This window comes from Vanellus vanellus (assembly GCF_965231255.1).
Source record: "Vanellus vanellus genome assembly, chromosome: 6".
In the NCBI taxonomy this organism is placed as follows: Eukaryota; Metazoa; Chordata; class Aves; order Charadriiformes; family Charadriidae; genus Vanellus; species Vanellus vanellus.
In genome coordinates this window covers 14,841,163-14,862,308 of record NC_138911.1, presented here as the reverse complement: position 1 = coordinate 14,862,308, position 21,146 = coordinate 14,841,163, and the positions used below count along the sequence as shown (strand labels likewise).

Sequence of the window (21,146 nt, the reverse complement as noted above, 5' to 3'; positions counted from 1 at the left end):
GTGTGCAAGTGGTAAAAACTGGCTTAAATGTATTATTTACAGCTACATCCAAATTTATTAATTAATTACCTTTGGCTTAAATAAAATTGATTGTTAAAGCAGAAAGTAGAGGTTGATGTGAATTCTATTCTGCAGTAGCTTTCAGATAAAAGAAGCAGTGACCCAACTCATTAGCCCTTTGATTTAATATATTGACACTTGGGTACGAATAATTCCGTTTAGTGGCTTTTGCTTCCCAGGGATCAATTTAATTAGTTATAAAATGTGACTTCATGTCAGGAGCCAGAAGAAATGCTGACGTTAAATAAAGTCATACACAATTTAAACAATAAAGCTATCGATGCCTGGTTAAAAGTTAATGATGCACAAAAAATGGCTTAATAGAGACAACCTCAGCAATGAAAGTGATGGTAGGAAAATTAAGCTAAGTGGATGAATGAGAAATGGTGATGTTGTTGGATTGTTAAAACAAATTCATGGATGGCCTGATGGTTCATTTCATAGTACTGTATGTTTCTGATTTAAATATGTGTTTGAGGGTAACCCTGTGCGTTCATATTAGGAGTGACAAGAAGTGATCTGAAACATTTCTGCTTTGGATTCTAGAAAAGGACAGACAATTTACCTGTGCATGTTCAGCTTTGAGATATCCCCCTGGGATATCTTGGGATGACCCAGTAGTAGCCGTAATGACCTCCTGTTATAATATTACAAGTACTAATATTTGCACAGTTGGTTGAGACCCCAGTCAGGATCAGCGTCTTATTACGGTAGGTGCTGTTTATGTACTATACAAATAAGAAGGGACAGTTTGTGCCCTGAAGAAGGGTAGGAGCCAACATGAAAGCACCATATCCTTTCAAAACCCGTTTAATGCTGTAGACGTAATCTACTCGTGTTATCTAAGCAGAGTAAGAAGGCTCAGTGAAGAAAATAACAACCCACAACGTTGTTGGAGGTACAGTTTGTCCTTCATTTTTCCTTCTGTTGCTCCATCTGAACACGCAGATGCACTAGAGCCCTTCAAGAATTATGGTTCCGTTGTTTTCACATTTCCTCGCCTGCTTTGAGCATGGCAGGGTAAAATCCATGGTAGGTGTCTTAAACAATAACCTGCGAATCCATATTCAGACATTAGGCCAAATTAAAAAACAATAATTCTTGTCTTTTTGTGAGTAGCATACAAGGATTTTTCAAGTCACGGTGGATTGTTTCTATCGCAGTAAAACAGTGCTCAGATTTAATAGTGAATCGATATGGTCACCTCATTTAAAGATGTACAGACAGCTGAATATGCTGAATAGATGTTAGGTCAAAGGCAAATACAGAGAAATGTGATTCCTTAGTTTAAAAATGCATGTTAGTCAAATGGTCTCTGACAGAGAAATGATGATTAAAAATAACACGAAAAGCTTTCTATTTGCTCGGAATGTATCACTGTTCAGACGAGACAGTTAGTCCACCTGCGAGGAAAAAACCTGCTATCCAAGTGACCTAATGTTGAGTTAAGCCATGTTATGTTTTCATTTGTATTAATCCTTTTGGGGGCAGATGGATTCTGACTAGGAAGACCAGTCGTGAAAAGGGACAGTAGTAAACTGGGCAGTTAGATAATAATTTTTAACAATTGTACACAATCGGGCTCGTCTACAGAGTCCTGGAAAGCTTGAACCGAGCAGCAGGCAGCGGTTATTACCTGCTAAAGGCATTAACAGTAGCTACAGTAACTTGCCGAAGGACAGAGGGGATATGCCTTAGAATAAAACCTCTGTGTGTCAGAGGGATTTTCAGACTGTGCAAGAGTTATGTTTCTTTTACTAATGTTAGGCAAACTGTTTTGTCTTTGCATTGACTTTACATTGGCCGCAGCCTACACAGAGGGAACTGCTGGAAAAAAGGGGTGCATTAATACTTTCTACTGTGTGCGGGCCAGCCAGTAGTTAGAGAGGGGGCCCATGTTTTCTTAGGGCTCAGATGGCAAAGCTAAGTATTCAGCCTACGGCAGGAAAAAAGTGCCTTTTTTGTTTTCTGGCTGGAGAGTCCAAGCATTCCCAAAGGAACACAATGAATGGCCCATTTTGTCTGACACTGTTTCGTAGACATAGAATTCTTGTTTTTTCATAATTATTCTTGCCCGTCACTGGGTGTGCACATGACATTTGAGCGTGTTTTAAAGTCTTAACACACTCATGTGCCTGCAATAAAGTTACTCATAACAATCCAGGCTTTCTGCAGACAACAGAGCAGGGTCTGTTGTTTTCACAAGTCACAGCAGCTGGGAGGCAATTGTGAAGACAACAGCTTAATCTAGCTGGAAAATACAGGAAGAAGAGAATATACACTCAATTTCCTTCCATATTATTGCAAACAATGCAGAGGGCTTTTTTTGTTGTGGCTTTTTCTTTTCTTTGCTCTGGGTGGTCTGGCTGAAAATGTGAGTGGCATAAAATACGCTAGTTAAAGTACTTTGAATTTTCAACTTGTTGCATTTCGGTATTCATGCTGCTGCGCCTAAATCTGTTAGAGGGTGAGAATATTAATCTACATGAGCACTTTAAAAATCATACAATAACAGCCTTATTTTGAGCTTGTCTACCCAGTGTTTACACTGGTGTTGGTTTACAACATATGTTGCAGTTGCTTCTGAGTTACGCTGGTATAAATGAAACTGGAACCAGGAACTTAGAGAAAATCTGATTGCTGAAAACTTCCATTTGAAACAACATTAGGCAGTCTTAGATACTTGAAAGTTGTATTTTACCTTCTGTGTAAAAGGACAAGGGCATTCAGTAATTTGTTTCTTCATTGCGTGCTTGTGAATCTGGAGATTAATCATATTTGTAAATGCTTCATTTATTTCAGAAGCACATTTACAAACAAAGCATGCCATAAATTAACATGCAAACTCAGTTAAAAAGCATCATAAGTACGCCGTGATCAGATAGTTTTTGCCCCAGCTATATTTTCTGGTGAAGTTTGGGGAAATATTAGGGAGCTGTTTTTTTTCCTTGATGCAATGGTCGAAAAGTGAAGAGGAACATATACTTCAGTTATTATGTCAACACTAGAATGAGTAAAATGCAAATTAACATCAATTTGACTGGAGAGGTGGGGTTACCTTAGCAGTCACCATTAGATGTGGCTTCAGTGAGGGTAGACGTTCCTTTTAAAGAAAATGCGGTATTTATCCAATTGCAGTAAAGGTACCTTCCTTTCCTGCTCTTGGGAATGCTACATAGAGCAGATTTCCAGTAACCATGGCAGACAACTCAGATGGGAAAGATTTTTATTATGCATAGCACAGAGGTTATAGCAGCGACTGGTAACAGCAAAAGCCAGTGAGACAGCGAGTATGGAAAATGAATGAGTGATTTGAACGCGGTCCAGACTTCCAGGAGCGAGAATTGAGATCAGGTTGACGTATACTGAAAAAATACAATATGAATGCTGACATGACTTAGATGTACACTCTGCAGTTTGTGACAGAGCTGCAAATAGTACAGTACCACATGCACCAGCCGACTCTGGGGCAGTGGTATTGGGGATGTGCGTACTGTTGGAAATGCAGCGGGTATTACTGTATTCAGCCACAAAATAAAGCAGATAGATAGTAATAATATCACGTAGACAACCAATCTATTCAAAAAAGCATGGATGTGGACTTCAGGGTCTAAGCATTAAATCAGTTATTGACCTAACAGTAAGCAAAATCTCTTCCTCTGCTTTCCGTAAAACACAGTACCACACCTCTCCCCTCCATTTCTCTTAAAAATACAATAGCAGTGTGGTCACAATAAATGTACAGGTTAGTTCAACTGTGCATCTCACGTTAATCCTGTTCACCCCATTCACCCTCACATTGCAGAAACCCCATACATGTATCTTATTTTCTTGTATTTTCATTTGTTGCAATTTTGGAGTTAGTCTGACTTTCACAATGAAAAAAAGAAAAAAAACAACCTCAAAAATTGTTTTGAAAAATGCATCTAAACTGAAATGGAAAATTACATCCTGAAAACTCTTATTTACCTGAAAAGGCACTGGAGACAAACAGGTACTAACAAAACAGGGAGTTTGGGGAGGAGCATTGTTTACTCTGAAGACCCTTGAGTGCACTAGGAGGGCTTTAGAAAAGCACGATTTTAGTGTGTTTCAGCTGCATGTGTTTATCTTCAAAAAGTAGATGTTTGTGGCTGTCCTCGTTGCCTTTTATGTCTAAGCTTTTCTTGTATATGTGACAAGGACCTTCCTAAAGCCAAGAAAGCCAAATGCACTTCACTATGGTCTCCTTCTTCATGATGGAAGTTTATCGACAACTTTTGGGCATGACTTTATTCGTATCAGTGACCTAGAAAGGAGAAAGTACTGCCAGAGAGCTACCTTGTATACATAAAAAATACTCTCCAAAAGAGATGAAGTGAGAGTGAATGCTAGGAGTTTTGCAAGGAGACTGAAGGTGAGGAGTGAAAAGATTAAGTGAAGGAGAAAAAAATGATTTAATAAACAGAAGAGACAGAAAGAAATCCAGCAATAGTAGATGTGAGTGATAGAGTGATTTCCAAATGAGTTTTTTTGGTTACTCAAGTTGTCTACCACTATGATTAGCCCAGCTCGATTGCTGACTTCTTCACTCAGCAGCAAACCTGTTAAATGTATCATGCTCAAAGTACAGAGATAGAGGTGGTCTTCCCAGAGCAAGCATTTAAGAAACATAGGTTTTGTGTGTCTAATAAAGTCATTTAAATGGTGACTATCCAGGAGTGCAGCAAACAAGTTCTATAGCCAGATGGGTGTAATAATACTGAAATCCCAAGTGAGGCTTTTGGAAAACAAGAGGAAAACATATTTACATATATATACGCCTCTGTGGGTGTGTATATATATTATATATTTAGAAATATTTATACAAAATATATGTATGTGTTTATCTAAATATGTACTCTACATAAATATACGCAGATCTGTACGTCATGTATGTGCATGTGTATATATGTAGAATATACTTTTTATATTATAAAATATATAATCGTATCTATGTATTTTTATATACAGAGAAAGAGACATTCACTTTCACTTTAAGAAAATGCCTACTAGGAAAGTTTCTGCTTGTTAAGATCTGTGACTTTATAATGGCGTGTACTTCCATGGGGCGTGCTTTTTAAGAGTAATCTCCTCCTAGGGAGTAAACAAATTTCCACAAAGATACCTTCAGCGCACTTAAACATTGTCCACATGGGGCCGTAGTGCAGAACAGCTAAGGTGCTACAAATACATATACTGAAATACTGTGTGGTTGTTTCCTATGTAGCTGAACTCTAAAACAGAGCCTCAGAACGGAGCACAGTGGCTTACAGGTAAACACAAATGTAAGACTTCGAACAGAGCTATCGAAAGAAGCTTTTTGTCTTCTCCTCTGATTTCGAAAGTCTATTTGTGTAGGCATTTTTGCAGAGTTCCTTCTCTTGTTTTCTTATTACCTGACCAAATGACCAAAATTTGACTGAAGGGTAAGTTCTTTCTGGATCTGGCTGTCGCTAGGGAGTGCTATTGCGGCTGACAATTTTGCAAGAAGTTACTATGTTAGACTGATATTTTGGACTCTGTACCACCAAGTCAGCCCTCATCCTTCCTCTTAGTTTTTTTTTTTTTTTTCCTTACTCTATATGTCTTTCATTCCTATTCCGATGTATGTAAAAAGTGGCAGTACTAACTAGTTCCTGCTTTGGAAAAAAAGTAGCACTTCAGCTGCTCCTGCAAATTCTTTCACCCACTGAGCAGTGATTAATATACAGGTTTAAGAAGAATTTTTAAACAAAACCTGGAAAAAAAGGAAAAAAGCAAATACGCAGGCTAATGGTATACCCTGAGGTGAGCGAAATGCATTTTTTTAACAAGCCAAGCATAGCAAAAAAGCTATTCTACAGTGAAATTAATAATTACCAAAAAGATTTGCTAGCATTATTGTTGTATCCTTTATGAGAATATGGGTAACATGTTTAAAAAACATGGGAAGTGTGAATCAAAGCCCAAAGATTCAAACTGGTCTCTAATTTTTAATGTGAATTCTATTCATGTGCCCCTGGTGCATAGACTGAAATACAGTCTGTGGATAACAACTGTCTTTAGACTTGTGCCACTTAACCTGAAAATTGTATCTGTTCCTCTGGTAGTATGGATTTCTAATTTTCTTTACCCTTCTGCCTTAACAAAGCTTTGAGGTAAGAGGGCATCTTAGTGCCACATGCCGTAGCTGCCTGGCTATAATACATGATTTCAGCCCCAAATATTTTCCAAAGGCGAGGTTTGTTTATTAACTGAACCCCATGCTGAGATTCAATCAATCTAATGCAGGCTGAGTTTGAAGTTGAACATTCAAACGTATGCCCATACATCTTGGGCATATATCTTACATAATGATGTTGGCCCCAGACATCTTTCTGGGTTTGTTTATGTCTGTTATGGATTCCCCTCATTATCCATGCTGTTTGAGGGATTCCCTATGGATTCAGCCAGTTTATTGCATACTTTTTTAATTTTATGCCAAACGGAACGTTCTGAGTGGCAGCTCGCGTGGTAGCTCCGTACAGCTGCCTCTCGAATCCAGAGCTGAATGCTGTGATTAAGGGTAAATAAAATAATACGCAAGCTAACGTGCTGCAAAAGGATATATAAGAGAATGCCTCGGGAGACGCAAGAGGGTTATAGAAGTAAGGTGAATGATAAAACATTAAGATGTTGACTACTCTTCCTATTTCTTTTCCTTTTAATTACGGTTAACCATTAGAGCAACAATTCTGTGATTTACAAGATCTTCCTTATTGAGCATCTATGGTAATAACACTGGGAAAACTCATTTATTAAGTTTCATCGGAGGGAAGGGATGTTTTAATATGCCAGTCGCTAAGCACATCTGTGTGTGCACACAACTCCCAGTAACATTAATTGGATCAGCCGGAGAAGAGAGTCTTAAATATAGAAAGCAGAGATTGGTATGGGCCACGCTCTGTTCTCGGGAGTGTGTCCTGCTCCACTGAAGGAAGTGGCATTTTTGAGGCTCTCCTCCTGAGAGACGAACGCTGTCCTTCTCATATTCAGCGTAGAGTACCCATTTAGTTCTTGTAGGAGAATTTACTAGGAGTAATATATGGCCAGAAGAAACTAGAGCTAAAAGACAGGTTTTTCTTATAAAGCCTTTGCATTATGAAAAAGGTTGTTTTCAATCTGAAAACTCCGATTTATAAACACTTAATTCATCAGTTCCCTGTGCCTTTCATTTGAAATAAACAGCCAGCAATATTATTTTAAAATAAGGCAGAAGGTGTAACAAAAATGAAGTAATGTTTTGAGAAATATGTGATTGATGATTAAAAAACAGAGAGAGAAGGGGTGGGGGGTGTCAGTCCAGCACTCATTAGTCAGGCAAAACTTCTATTTGAGCGTGCGTTAAGTCGGGAAGACCAGACAGTGTGTCTGGAAAATTATTCTTTCTTTCAGAAGTAGGCTCTCAGAAATATTCCCTTCTTTCGTAAATCTGAAGGCATCCTTTGACTGACTAAGTTATTTTATATCTATTGATGCTAGAGAAAACAAAAGAAACTTTAAAAGCTGGAAACATAAACATCATTGAACCACCCACTTTAAAAAAAAAGCCGGGGGGCGGGGGGGGGGGGGGGGGGGGGAGAGAGGGAGAAAAAGAAAAGAAAGAAATCACAGTGGATGTTTTCCAGGAGGGAACATGCTACGCTGTGTAAAGGGGGCTAGTGTAACAAGAAGTCATCTATTCTTGATTTCTTTAGACAGCTAGAGCTTTGTGCCTTGTCTAGTTTCTACGTTTTAAGAGCTTGTTCTGTGTAGCAGAAATAATACAATAAATGGGTTTAACCACATTTGTCTCAGCTAGACAGTCTGCTTTGTCAAAGATTGCTGGTACAACATAAACAAATTATGTGTTTGTAGTGCTTTCCAATGAAAGCCTATCTAACAGAGCGGAGATTGTGTTTCGGCAGCTGTAGATTTAATCTCCTACCTGTCAGTTAAAGCAGGCATTTCCTGAGCAGATAAGGCCTGGCTGCAGAGGGGGGAGCAGCCACAGCTGGACAAAGGGCCATTGTTATTGCCCCGTAATTCTATGTAGATTTGCCCCGTGCATGTGCATTTCATCACACCAGCTCGGCACATTGCGGTTGCAGAGGAGCCAGCTCTTCGCTGCAGGTTCGGCGGGCAGAGAGAAAGGGAATCGCAGCACAGCTTTGGGCCATCGATTCCCACCGATTGTCATGAACAACTGAAGAAAATATCCCAAGTTTTGAGAGCTGCGTCACTCTGATGTGAGTGTGATCATAGGATTCATGGCGAGGATCTATTGGCAAGCCGAGAGCGTGCTTTAAATAACACTGGAGATCTGACAAATCGGGGAAAGCCAGGAAATTGGAAGGTTGGCATTCCTTCTTGAATATCAGGATCCTCCGCAGAAAAGGCAGCACAGCAGTGGGGATTCCTGTCTGAAGTATAGCTGTTGCCGGAATTTTAACACCCAAGCTTGGATAGGAAATACCTAATGCTCATTTTAAATAGGGGGTTCCTGGTTTTCTGCCTTATTTTACCTTTTTAATGATTTTCTTCTTTCAAAATGTTTATGTAGATGAATCATGAACGCTGTAGAAAGTTGAGGCGCCAATATAGCTGATTTGAGCCAGGCACGGTTGGCGTAGGAAGGAAGCAGGCTGTGTGTGTGTTGCTGGAAGTTTAGAAACTCTGTTGCTTACTCCCAAACCTGCAGTAATTACTGTCTACCTAGCAGTGGCAATCACCTCAGTCGTACTGTGCAAACACACCAGTTTCTTGGAACCTTTTCTGAGTAAAGATGGTCAGATTGTGTCAAAACCTGAGGAATCCGAGGAAGAGATGGAACAAATTAATTTTTGCATGCAATCAGTATTCTGATTTGACTTTGATCTCTAGACACAGGAGTTTTCTGTATTAAACTAGTTCTCCATGTAATTGCCTTTGATAACCCTTTGTGTTTCGAACTAGACACTCCATAAACATCATGTGATTTCTGGAAATTATCTAGGTTACTATTCTGCATTAAATCTCTTTCAAAGATATACAGGAGTGAGAATATTCTCCCTAGATGGGAGTACCTCCTTAGACCTACCCTCTCGAATATTATCCATGTAGGCTTGAGGAAAATTATCAACACTTGTCTCTATAATAAAGAAGAGTAAATTCACGGAGGAGCGAATACCCGAAGAAATCAGCCGTAGCACTGGGTGGGACGGCAAAAGCTTCTCCTTTTCGCAGCTGTGACTCAGCTCCACCCCTGTATCCCACCAAGCGTTTGAGGGCTGAACCGCGTAGCACTGGCATGTGCCTGCTCACAAGCTGCCTCATTCTGCTTTTTCAACAGAGCATGTCCCTCATTAGCCATAGCTCTGCGCTTTGGGAAGCTCTTTAGACAATCGTGTGGTAAGGTATAAAGGTTACAAGCAGCAGATTACGATGGAACTGGTTTATATCCACTGTGCATTGTCACTTCTCCGACTGGAAAAGGAATCAGGGCCTCCTTAAAGGTTCTCCTGTGCTAACTGTAGATGTAATGCTGTCCTCTGCATGGGTCTTTGAGCTTGAATTAATTAATAAGTGTAAAGTACTCAAAAGCTCTAAGTTCTTATGTAGTTACCATACAATATAGTTACAAATCTTGGAATATCAGTGAAAACATAGAAAGCTTTACAAACAGCATGCTGATCAGGAAGAAATTCTTCCCGTGGCAAAGTAAGTGGCAGAACTCCTGTTAGCATCGCTGCGCCCTGGATTTCAGATCTATTCTGTATTTGTTTAATAGAAAAATCCCAACCTGTTCTTTTGTTGTACCATTTTTCCCTCTGTAGGGCAGAAGGATTTTGATCAGAGGCATTGAAAGATGTTTCTGTTTTCATTCCCACTTCTTCTGGAGCTTTTCTTTGTGAAAGTGAAAGACAATCCTTCCTTCAGCAATCACCAGTGTTGTGGCATTAGATGATTTTTTATACCGCACATTGCAGGCCCTTCTATTGAGGGAATTAGTTTCATGTTAATAACTAGTGATGGCTACTATTCAAAGCAAGAAGTCTGTCTTGAAAGGATGTGGGGAGAAAACTCTGCTTGAAAGCACCAATATGAAATGCGAATTTTAAAGCATCTCTTGCTCGAAATTTTTCCATCAACAGGAAATTTCAGTGTACTCCAAAAATCTTGCACATTCTGATATCACCATAAAAACATAAGCTAATAAGGGATTTCTGACATAATTTATATTTAGATTTGAGCTGCAGTAATGGAGCTTCCGTATATAACATATCAACAAGTATCATTAGGCTGCAATATTTTTCTTATTTTGGCATGAATAAGACAAGGTGCAAATGAGAAACATACATCTTCACTAGTCTTTGGAAATATCTGAAATAATTGACTTGCTCAGTCTTCTGTGATGGCTTGGTGACCGCTAACTGTGACAATTTGCATAATAGTCAACTCTTCACTTCTGTGGAGATAACTGTTTGTATCTGATTAAAATTAGGACTGTTTTAGTTCTCTTGACTTTTCCAGAAGTTGCAGAAATAGAGATTTGCTGTTATGCTTTAACCAAACAAATGCACACATGGGGATAACAATATGCTGAGTTTATGCAGATTTTACAACACAAATCTGAATAAAATACCCACTAATAGACCCTTAAGGAGTAATAAACACACATGAATTTTCCTTAGTTGCACTTTAAAGTGATTTTAACATACTACTAGACCTTAACAATAATATTTAATTGACAAGATTATGCATTTGTATGGATTGAAAAGGTGGTAGATCTCTAATTCCAAATGAACTATAAATTCACTTTTGCATAACATGTTTTATTTATTTCTCTATAGCAGAGATGTTCTCCATCCCTCCTAGTGAGAGTTTCTTAAAATACAGACAATTTAAATAGATTTAATTACCATTTATCATACTCTTAGCTTCATGAGATCATCTTTAGTTGAATTCTGTATTTCCAGGTAGTCAAGGAGCTGGATAAAAACAGGGCAATACCCTGAGAAGCTAATAGAAATGAAATGAGAACTAGTATTTAAAACTGTTCTGTTTTCAGTGTGGTTGGTAGTGTTTTTCTGTTGCTGCCTTCTTTATTTCCCAAGTAGATGGATTTTTTGTTTAGTTCATTTAAAGTTTCAAAGTAATGAGGGAGAAATAATTAAAAATAAGGATGCTCTGTTTTGCTCTATGATCACGGCTGCAAGTTTCACATTAATGTTGTGGCCACTGCAGTAGACTTAAATCTCCAAATCAACCTGAACCACTGGACAAATGGAAAAAAACGATAAGGTAAAAGAAAGAAAACAGCAGTTACAATTCATTTACAAATTCAGTAGTGGGCTACATATTTTTCATAGTATTTGCCATATGAAATGCTCTCACTTTGCAAGGCTATAGTCTCTTTTTTACAGTTTATTTGCCAACATTTCCCCTGGGATCTCATTGGCAGACATTTTCTTTGTGGCTCATGTACTTTCACTGAGAGGAAATATTTTTCAATTAGACTGTAGATAATTAGATGGCAGATAAATTAGGGCATAATATACCTCCCTATATAGATACAGCTCCAGTGATTCTATATTGCTAACAGCAGCAGGAGCAGAAAGTAGTCTCTGAATAATTTTCTATGTGGGAGCGATGTCAACACGGTTTTCAGTGTCTTAGCTACGATGGAAGGCCTGCATGATCACTTTTGGTCTGTTGGAGCCCACCTTTCATCAATTGCTATTCCTCCTCACGCAGAGTCACAGGTGCTTCCCTGGGATTATTTATGCTGGAGGGGATTTCTCACTTAAGCGTTTGGGTCCACTCTCACATCTCATCTTTGCATTAGGGAATGTTAGGCATTGGTGGCGCATTAATTCAAAGCCTCGAGAGTTCACCAGTTACATTTCTGAGCTCAGAACAAACGGCCCGGTCGCCCCTCGCACGCAAAATCGACAGATCCGGTATAACTGAACTGGTCGGTTAACCCAACCTTACAGTCACTTTGCTTCATCAGAACAGCACAAACAAAGCAGCTAGACCCTTCAACTATAACCAAAGAGACCTTTTTATTGTTTCAGTACAATTCTTCTGCAGTTTTTCTAAGCAGATCATTTTTGGGACCAGAAAAGGGCTTAGTCATGGCACAAGTTCATTACAATATTGGCAGAGTTGGGGGGGAAATTTGGGCCAAAACCTGCAAAATCTTAGCACATAGGTGCTTTTAAGTGATCCCACTGACTCGCACATATATAAGTTTTCATAGAAGTCCCTACTTCTTTATGCAACATGGTGTTTGCTGTCTTGCAGAGTCACCAAAATGACCTAATCAAACTACAGTTCAAATTAAAACTTCTTATAGTTCTTCTTTTACAGAGGACAACTAAACCCCATAGTAGGTATTGAAATAAATAGAATTTCAATGGTGGTATAAAAAAAATAGTGCCATGTATTGCATACAGACTATTTTAAATACAGACGAGAGAAATACATATTAAAAGTAGATTATTTAAAAACTTGGACTAGTAGTACCAGCAGTACAAACAGTGCTTTCAGTGCCATTGAGATTTTAAAAATGAATCAACCTAAAATGTAACCTGTTGAGCTATGAGTTACAGCCATTTTTTTCTATCATATGAACACGTATTTTGAGCATGCTGAAAATGCATATTCTTACTTGATACACTGCCTTTACCTGGGAAACTCTTCTGTTACACTGTAGCTTTTAAATGAAAATAGTAGAAAATTTCAAACGCATTTTTACTATGGAAATTAAAAGCTTAATGACTGCATAGACAGGTTAAAGTTGTAGTCTGGCTATACCAATTATTCAGGAAGTTAAAAAATCTTAGGTAGAAATACAAGTTTAAACTATGAAAGATATAAACTTGCTTGCGGATGAATGAAGTTCTCACAGAGGCCGCAACATCGCAAGGGTATCCTATACTGTACATCCTATACTAAAGGAAAAAAAGTGTCAATTCAGTAAATCCAAAGATTGGTTTCTCAGCTAACATGCATTGGAGTAGTCTGTTAGATTAAATACAAATCTCAGTTTCTACAAGTTGAGAACAGGGTCCAGAGATTTTATTGGTGGAAGAAGTAGGGGGCAATGGTTTTAGATAGTGACGTTGGATTATTCTAGGCAATTAGACCATATTTAGCTTATCACACTGTTTTATACTAGTGCTGGTTGTTTAAAAAAAAAAAAAAAGCTTTAAGGAAGGGTTAAAATATTATACAGATTGTTCTTACTGTCTCTCAAAAGGTGGCGCTTAGTTCTCCCCTTCTCTGAAGTAAACTGCGCAACAGAGAGGCGACTTGTCAAGTTTGCTCTTGAAAAGTTTGCGAGGCATTCAGCTGCCATTATAGGGTGGGATTTACTTCTGCTCTTGAAACCTGCGATCCTCGCAGCTAAGCAGTAACGCGCGAGCTACCTTTCTGCTTGCGGTGTTGCCATCCTTTTCTCTGAATGCCTTCTCTAGCTGCACTGTTAGTTGTTGTAGAGGCAGCTTTGGTTTTCAAAGACAGAACTCTTTCTATTCCTTAGTCTCACTAAGTGTGCTGTGTTCCTTATCCAAAAGAGGCAGGCCATTTTCATTCAAGGCATTATTTTTGTATGACATATCCCTTTGGCTTCAGTTTTCCATGCACAACACTACGCAGCAATGACTTTTTAACAAGGAGGATTGTCCAGCCAACTTCTGAGATTAGCATTCACATGACCGTGGGACAAAGCACTGCAGATTTGCCCAGCTTATCAAACGGGCCACCAGCTTTTATTATTTCAGGGAGAATCAAACTGGAAGTTGCTTCTTGAACTAATCAGGGCTGATTTGCTCTGAAGTTGCTTCCTGACTTAGATGTCAGGCAAGGAAGTGCTGTAATCAGTTCCCAGGGGCCGTCAGAGTTGTGACGGGATATTAAAGGAATGGTACGCTACCTTTTAAGAGTTCCCTAATCTTGGTGGCTTCTCATGTTAACACAGTTAAACGTGAGCTTGTTGTATAGAAACAAAGATTAATTTTATGAGGTAGCTTCATAGAAGAGATGATTTTACTCAAGGTTGCAGAACTGAATTTTGGAAGGATCATACTCGGGTTTTCTCCAGGGTTTGTACAGTTCAGTTAAAGGTATAGACTGGCAGAATTGTTCAAAACCAAACGGTTCCTACCCGACACAAAAAAAATAAATAAATAATCTTCATGAAAGAGAAAATGAGTCCCCCTGAGTGTCGCTGTTTGCATATTAGCCTGTAGTACAGGCTCTGCCAAGTTACTCTCTGACTGACTGCTGCAGATGCTCTTTCTCAAGTATTCTGAGTGAGATCTTTAGTGCAAGTCTTCGGGGACAAACAATAGCACCTGTTCCTCACAAGATAGCAGCCCAGTTAGTCCATTCATGTATCTTTAATGAAGCTCTGGGGCAGATGGCAAAAAATGGCATCATCAACAACTTAGCACAGAGGAGACAAAAGGGGAAAGCGCTGATCCAACAATACGCTATTTTTACGAATGGGAAGAGACAGAGTCAGAGTGTTTCTCGGGCATCTGCTACAGTCTTGGTTTTCAGAAAGACCTGAGGAACATCTCAGCAATTAAAATTTCTGGGCATGTAGCCGATTTTATGAAGTACACCAATCAACCCCTCCTCCCAATTTCTTCCCCCTCAGTAAAATCAAAATAATAATAATAATAAAACCCTCAGGAAAAAAAAAATGGCAAAAATCAAGGTGTCTACTTTTTTTTGGCATTCATTTTACATGTTTAATAATTCAGTGATCAGTGATACCTGTACATTCTTTTCCTTTGTAATGCTTATTTGTGCTTTTCAGTTGACCTGTGCTGAAAATCGACACCTATGTATATAACGATTCTGGATGGAAACAACATTTACCTAGGAATAGTATTTAATATGTGCCAGAGGGAAGACCCATGGGAGGGAATGGTTGCCATTCAGTATGGGCTTTTTTCAATGTGTATAACTCTCTTAAGTGTAAACTCAAACTTACAGTCTAAATGTAAGCCACCTTTAGCCAAAGTTACGTTGATTTATATAGGCTGAGGACCCGATCCAGCATTCAGAGCGGTATTTAAATGCAGAATAACAGATGGCCGGAACATGCAATGGTAATCGTCCACATTTACAGAATTGCTTTAATTTGAAAGTTGTAAAAAAAATCTTTTTGGATGTGGTGGAGTGGATCCAACTCTACAGGATCACTTTGGGAAATAGCCATTGTGAGATTTGTTTATTCCATATTTCAAATGACATTTATAACACTACGGTGATAAGTACTGCTATGGGTATTTATGTACCGTCACTCTAACCACGGTACTCGCTCTGATCTCTTCTGTGTCTTGTGAGATTGTGTTGGTGTCTTATATCTTTGCAAGCACATGGAAATACTTCCTCTGTGTGATGACTGAAAGGGGAATTTCTTAAGCCTTGGGTCCATTTGATTAGACTGTCGTTGGGACCTACTGAAAATGATTGTGGGTTGTATTGTGTTGAATTCCTTCCACTATATCCCATAGTTGTTTCGATCAGACAAAACCTGTAGTTTTCATTTGCTGTACTCCTGTAGAGCCAGCTTAAAGGCACACCACGCGGCAAAACTAGCACCATTTTATCAGAGGTAAATGCCTGTGCTGGGCACATGGGGATCAACTCCAATCTAACCGAGTTTAACTCATATCCTAAAACGCACAGCCAGGCTTACCTCAGCTAAAATGAGAGAAATAGCTGCTCAAAGCTAGTTTCTTTCACGCCCCAGTGCCATAGCAGTAATTGCACAAAGACCTTTTTATTATAAGTTGATTTTCCTGAGAAATGGATTAAAAAAAAATACTGTAAAGTGTTTATTTTTTGCTTGACCTTTATTAACCTACATCTTAGGGCTTTCCCAAGAGAAGGGTTGTTGGTAAATTAACCCTCATAGACACACACAGTAGCATTTCTGCACTGCATCAATGGTTGTGAAAGTAATGGGGATATGACAAGAAAATTTGGCGCTATTTAAACAGTGTCATAGGTCAACATATGGGATTTGACCAAAAAAGTTTTTTAGGAATTAAATGAAAAAAAAATTGCTTGAAGTGTACTTTAACTTTTTAATAGAATTTAATGCCACCGATTTATGGTAGGATGAGGACAATATTTTTTTTCTGCCTAAAACCCCCATGTCTTCCTACATTTACTAGCTTTGATTTATAAACCATTATATGTTTGCTTAACTACTAATCAGAAAAATCATAGTCAAAGCCTCGGGTACTTCTGGGGTTAAGGAATGATGGATAAAAACTCTTTGTGATCTTAGCCACTGTCTCTGAAACACATGTAGCATAAATTAAGGAACTAGGAAATTAGCGGGTGGATTTAGCAGACACGATTCTATCACATGTCCTGTTTTCTATAAGTTGAATACAAACGCAGTTATAAGGTGAAGGTTTTTTTGGTTTTGCGTGTTTGTGCTTTTTGATACATTTATTAAGGTCAAATTAAATTTGATATAGTAGGTTTTATTCTGAAATGGTCTCTGAATACAGCTCCATAATTACCAAGCTACATGATAGTGCATAAAGCTATAAAACTGCTTCGACAGACAAGCAATTTATATGTTATAGTGAAGTGTGTATGGCAAAGGATGTTAGTTTAATTGGTAGCCAAGATGCCAGAACCTTAAATCTTAAAACCTGGGGTTTTGACTAGAAGGCTGTTTAATGCTGTGGTGAGATTTTGAAATAACATACCTAAGTTGTTGGTGTATACGTGAACAATACAATATCTCAGAATTAAAATTGCCCTAAGGTTACTAAAATTTGAAGATCAAAGTAGCTACTGCAGTGTTAGGTTACTTCTAAAATGCTTGTCGCTGTGCTGTCTGTGACCCAAGATGGGAAAACTTGTGAAAAAGTAATAGAAATATGTACCACTCTTCTTTTTAGAGAGCCTAAGGTAATGCTAGAAAGGTTTTGTACCTTTTTAGCTTGTGCCAGGACAGGTAATATTTATTAAAAAAAAAAAAAAAAAAAGAGAGAGAGAACCAGGAAGAAGTAGGGAAACGTGCAGTTCACTGAGACTGTTACACCTTTGACACTGAGGGAAAACAATGTTAGTGAGGGCTTTGATGTGATAATGTGAAATTGGCAGGGATTACATTAAGGCAAAGGTTCTGTGGGACTGTGTGAACACAAGAACACTATCAGTACTGGAGAAATACCTGTCAAGACAAATTTGTGCTATTTCTGATCAGAGGCTCTCTTCTGTTTAGCAGGTTCAGGGTCACATGCCTCCGCTCATGATCCCAATTTTTCCACACGACCAGCGGACGCTGGCAGCGGCTGCTGCAGCCCAGCAGGGATTCCTCTTCCCCCCAGGAATAACTTACAAGCCAGGTAAGCTGACAGGGGCGTGAAGCTATTTAACATTTTAAGATATTAACTGTAGCTTCTTGTGTGATCTGTCTCATACGGATGATGTTACACAACAGGTGTAGCTGCTTGGAAATAACGTGGAGTTTTGCAACTCCACTTGAAAAAAACCTTCTGGTTTGAAGGAGGTGGATGAAACATTGGTTATTGAACATCGTGGGGTTTTTTACCTTTATTTCCCACAAAGTCATTTGCTCGAAATATATTGGCTCACTTACGTAGTAATTTGCATCTGGTCTGCCCTGTGTCATTATACAAAGGCTATGTATCTTTAATTAATTCTGTTATCTTCAGTGTACTTGTCTTTTGTGCCAAAATTCTTACTCTTAATTAGTGATAAAAGTCGGAGGAAGCATAATTTAATTAGCAGGCTTCAAATGGGCAACTTTTTGTTTGATTTCAATCTGAATAATAAAAGGTTTCAGTAGTTCAATCCCAGTCATCATTCAGACTTGTAACAGGTCCCATAACCTTGCAGTGAAATATGTTTTGAGATGATTTAGCAAATGTTATGATTTCTTTCTTTTTTCCTCCGAGTTTACAGGACTCCTGGGGAATTCAATTAGGGATATAATGGTTTGAAGCTACTTTCAGAGCCTCCTTGTAAACAGGGCTTTAAATGTTTAAAGACACGTTGCCAAAGGAATTCAATGTAGGAAGATAGTTAAGTAAATAAAAGTCAACCTTATTTTCATTTGTACATTCTTTGTAAGTGACCTCAGTCCAGAAGCAGCAACCTTATTTTGCTCATTAATAGTATTCCCTGTCAAGCTGCCTTGAGCATATTAACCTGATAACTAATAACTACAAAACATAAATACCAGTTTCTTTTGGACATTAAATATGAAATGTACAAAGCAAAGCATTGATCCTGCTCCCACTGATGTTAGTGGTGTTTTTGCTGTGGACTGCAGCGGGAGCAGGGTCAAACCCAAAGTAAAGCCTCATAGCAGATGATGTAAACAGCATACTAATTAAAAGCCAGGTTGAACCTAAAATCTTTTCTAGCAAGTTTACTTAATATTAGATGAAGTGAGGCCAAGCAGGATTTCAGCAAGCATTTCCGTTTGTCCCACTCCCTTCTGTCTCTTTAGTCCAGAGACACTCCTCTTTAAACACAGAATCTTTGTCCAGTTATTATCTTATTTTCAGGGTTAAAAAATTCCAAAGTTCTTTTCCAATTTGACAAACAGGCACACTGTATGCAGGAACCAGTTAGTGGAGATCTGAAAGGCAGCTAGCTCTAGATGGCACAGGATGATGGTTATTCACACACATCACCACCTCACAACAGCTGGGGACCAAAGGGAAGAATATTTTGTCTCCAAAGACATAAGAGTTGCCAGTTGTGGAAATTGTCTGCGATGCCCTGGCTAATACCTTTCTTCTCACGGACAAGAGAAAGCATGTGCTTTAGTTTCCTTGCTTTTCCCATTTTAATCTGAGATGCCTTCTGAATAGTGACTATTAATGATTAAGCTGTGGGTTGTGCTTCCCCCTGAAAGGCGGTATGTCAAATCACATCACGTTGATTTTGGCTCTGTAGGCTACTGGGTACAATAATGACTTGGGAAGAATACCAGCGTGATTTCCTGCACAAGAACAGATTTCTGCACTTATTCTAACGTTTTCCTTACAGTACCTATCCTAACACTTTATCGAGCTTATACTGCTTTACCTGTGATCCTGTTGACCTCATGGCAGAAGGTGATATAGCTTTAGGGCATATTTTTACTTGCCAGAATGCAGTGTAGGCAGAAATCGAGGCCTGGATATCTCAGAACACAGCTAAGCTGTTTGCTAGTGTGTTAGTGGTTTATATCCAGCTGATGCTTGGAAAGCCACAATGATCTGATTATACCCAGTGGCTTGCAAGAAATGAGAATATTTATATTTTTAATATATTTCTTAAATTCTACAGCAAGTGCGGCAAAGTTAGCTGGGCAGGTTAGTAGTTTCTGTTGGAGAGACATCATGATAAAAAACCCCACCGTAACTACACTCGGTATTGATTAATTCCTATTTTTGGCACTCTCGGCACAGTAGTTAAGGAATTAATGAAACTGGAGATTAAGCTACACTCTTTCATAGAGAGGGTTCTTCAAAGTCATTTCTGAGGAATATTTATGAACTTGACTGCTACTACCTGTACTCTTCTACTTTTGTGAGAAATGAAACTTTCACCTCTAGAACTGCCAGTTTAGACTCACTCATACTTCTGAGGAAAGACAGGAGATGGATTAACCCTTCAGATAATTACCATTTTCTTTGTGGTTGCCTGTTTACTTTCTATTTAATTTTACTCTAGTTTGCTGTAGGCAAGCCTGAGTTTTGACACTGCCAGTTTTCCTTAATATTCAGAAAATACAGTGAAAGGGATTTCAATAACAGGAGCTGTAGGAACTGAGTACTTTTGAAACTGACTGTGTCATTTAGGGAATGTCAAATGTTGCGTGCACAGTCACTTAATTTGCTTTGCCCACAAAATGGGCTAGATATAAGCCAGCTCCAACTTGGAAGCAGCATGTCAGTGTTAGTGTGACAGTGCAGCTGAGATGAGAAGTCCTGCCTTGGTGTACAAGCCAGGGTATGATTGTGTGCGCATGTCCGTGCAGGTGTATCTTCATGGGCTAAGTGGGAACTGATTTCATGGCTGTTTTGGTCAACGCCAAGATAGCAGTTACTGAGTACTGTTGCAAATCTGCACTTAACCTCTATGCCTTGAACTAAGAAAATGGTATTCCTATAGCAAACTGCACTAGGTCATGCCCTCAATGGAACGACCACTATAAGGGAGGAGAATTTAGGAGGTTCTGAGGCCCTTCCAGCACATGCCTTAGTTTCTCCTGAATTCCTGGGCTCAGAAAGTCATTATGAATAGAAAACTTGAGGAATTGCTGATATACAGCTATGATTTGTATTAAAGCCTGACAGAACAGAGTTTCATGCTGCCTGGCAGGATCTATAACAGGAGGTGGCTGTAACCCTTCCCCCAAATATTTTGGAGCTGTAGGAGGTGAAACAGGCCAAAGTTAGAAAGTACTGATGACAAGTAATAATTACATTAGAAAAAAAATCCCCGAAGTCCCATGCTTCCTTATGTGTCTCAAAGTCATGTAATATAATTTTCCGGCATGGTAAGTACTAATTGAGAAATCAGAGCTGCATAGACCACCTAATTAATTTTTTATACATATTTCAGTATTTATACTGTATACTGGATTAATTAAAACTTTAGGGCGCTGTGCATCTCAAATGACTGTTGTGACTATTGACCTGCAGGCGCTTGACGAGCCTCGTAGAGTACCTGGTTGTGGGGGTTGCCACTTATTCCAGTGGGAAGCTGAGAGTGGCAGCTGTTAGGAAGCTAATACTTGCCCAGAGATGCTACGCAATTAATGTAATTATTTTGCATTCTAAGTACAGCACAGCTACTGCGCTGGCTTTCTGACTGTGACCACTATACTTACTACTTGGAACCGGTGGGTAACATAAGTACCTTTATACCTCCTCTCCCGGTGCAAATTTGCCTTCAGTTAACCCACCACATGCATCCAGGTAAAGTTAGTGGGATGGAGTGTCACTGAATGTGAGTAGCATGTCCCCATTAGTGCCCTGGGTCAAGAAGAGAAGACAGAGAGTGGGGGTAAGGAGGAA

The 21,146-nt window shown here is 39.0% G+C and overlaps 1 protein-coding gene across 1 annotated transcript in view; it reads left to right on the top strand.

Annotated features, from left to right (window-relative positions):
* SOX6 (SRY-box transcription factor 6) overlaps positions 1–21,146 on the top strand; it is a 230,448-nt gene that overhangs the window by 117,073 nt on the left and 92,229 nt on the right. Inside the window, exon 6 of the mRNA XM_082485970.1 lies at positions 17,330–17,453. Coding sequence (XP_082342096.1) covers positions 17,330–17,453 — 124 coding nt within the window. The remainder of the gene's footprint in view (positions 1–17,329; positions 17,454–21,146) is intronic.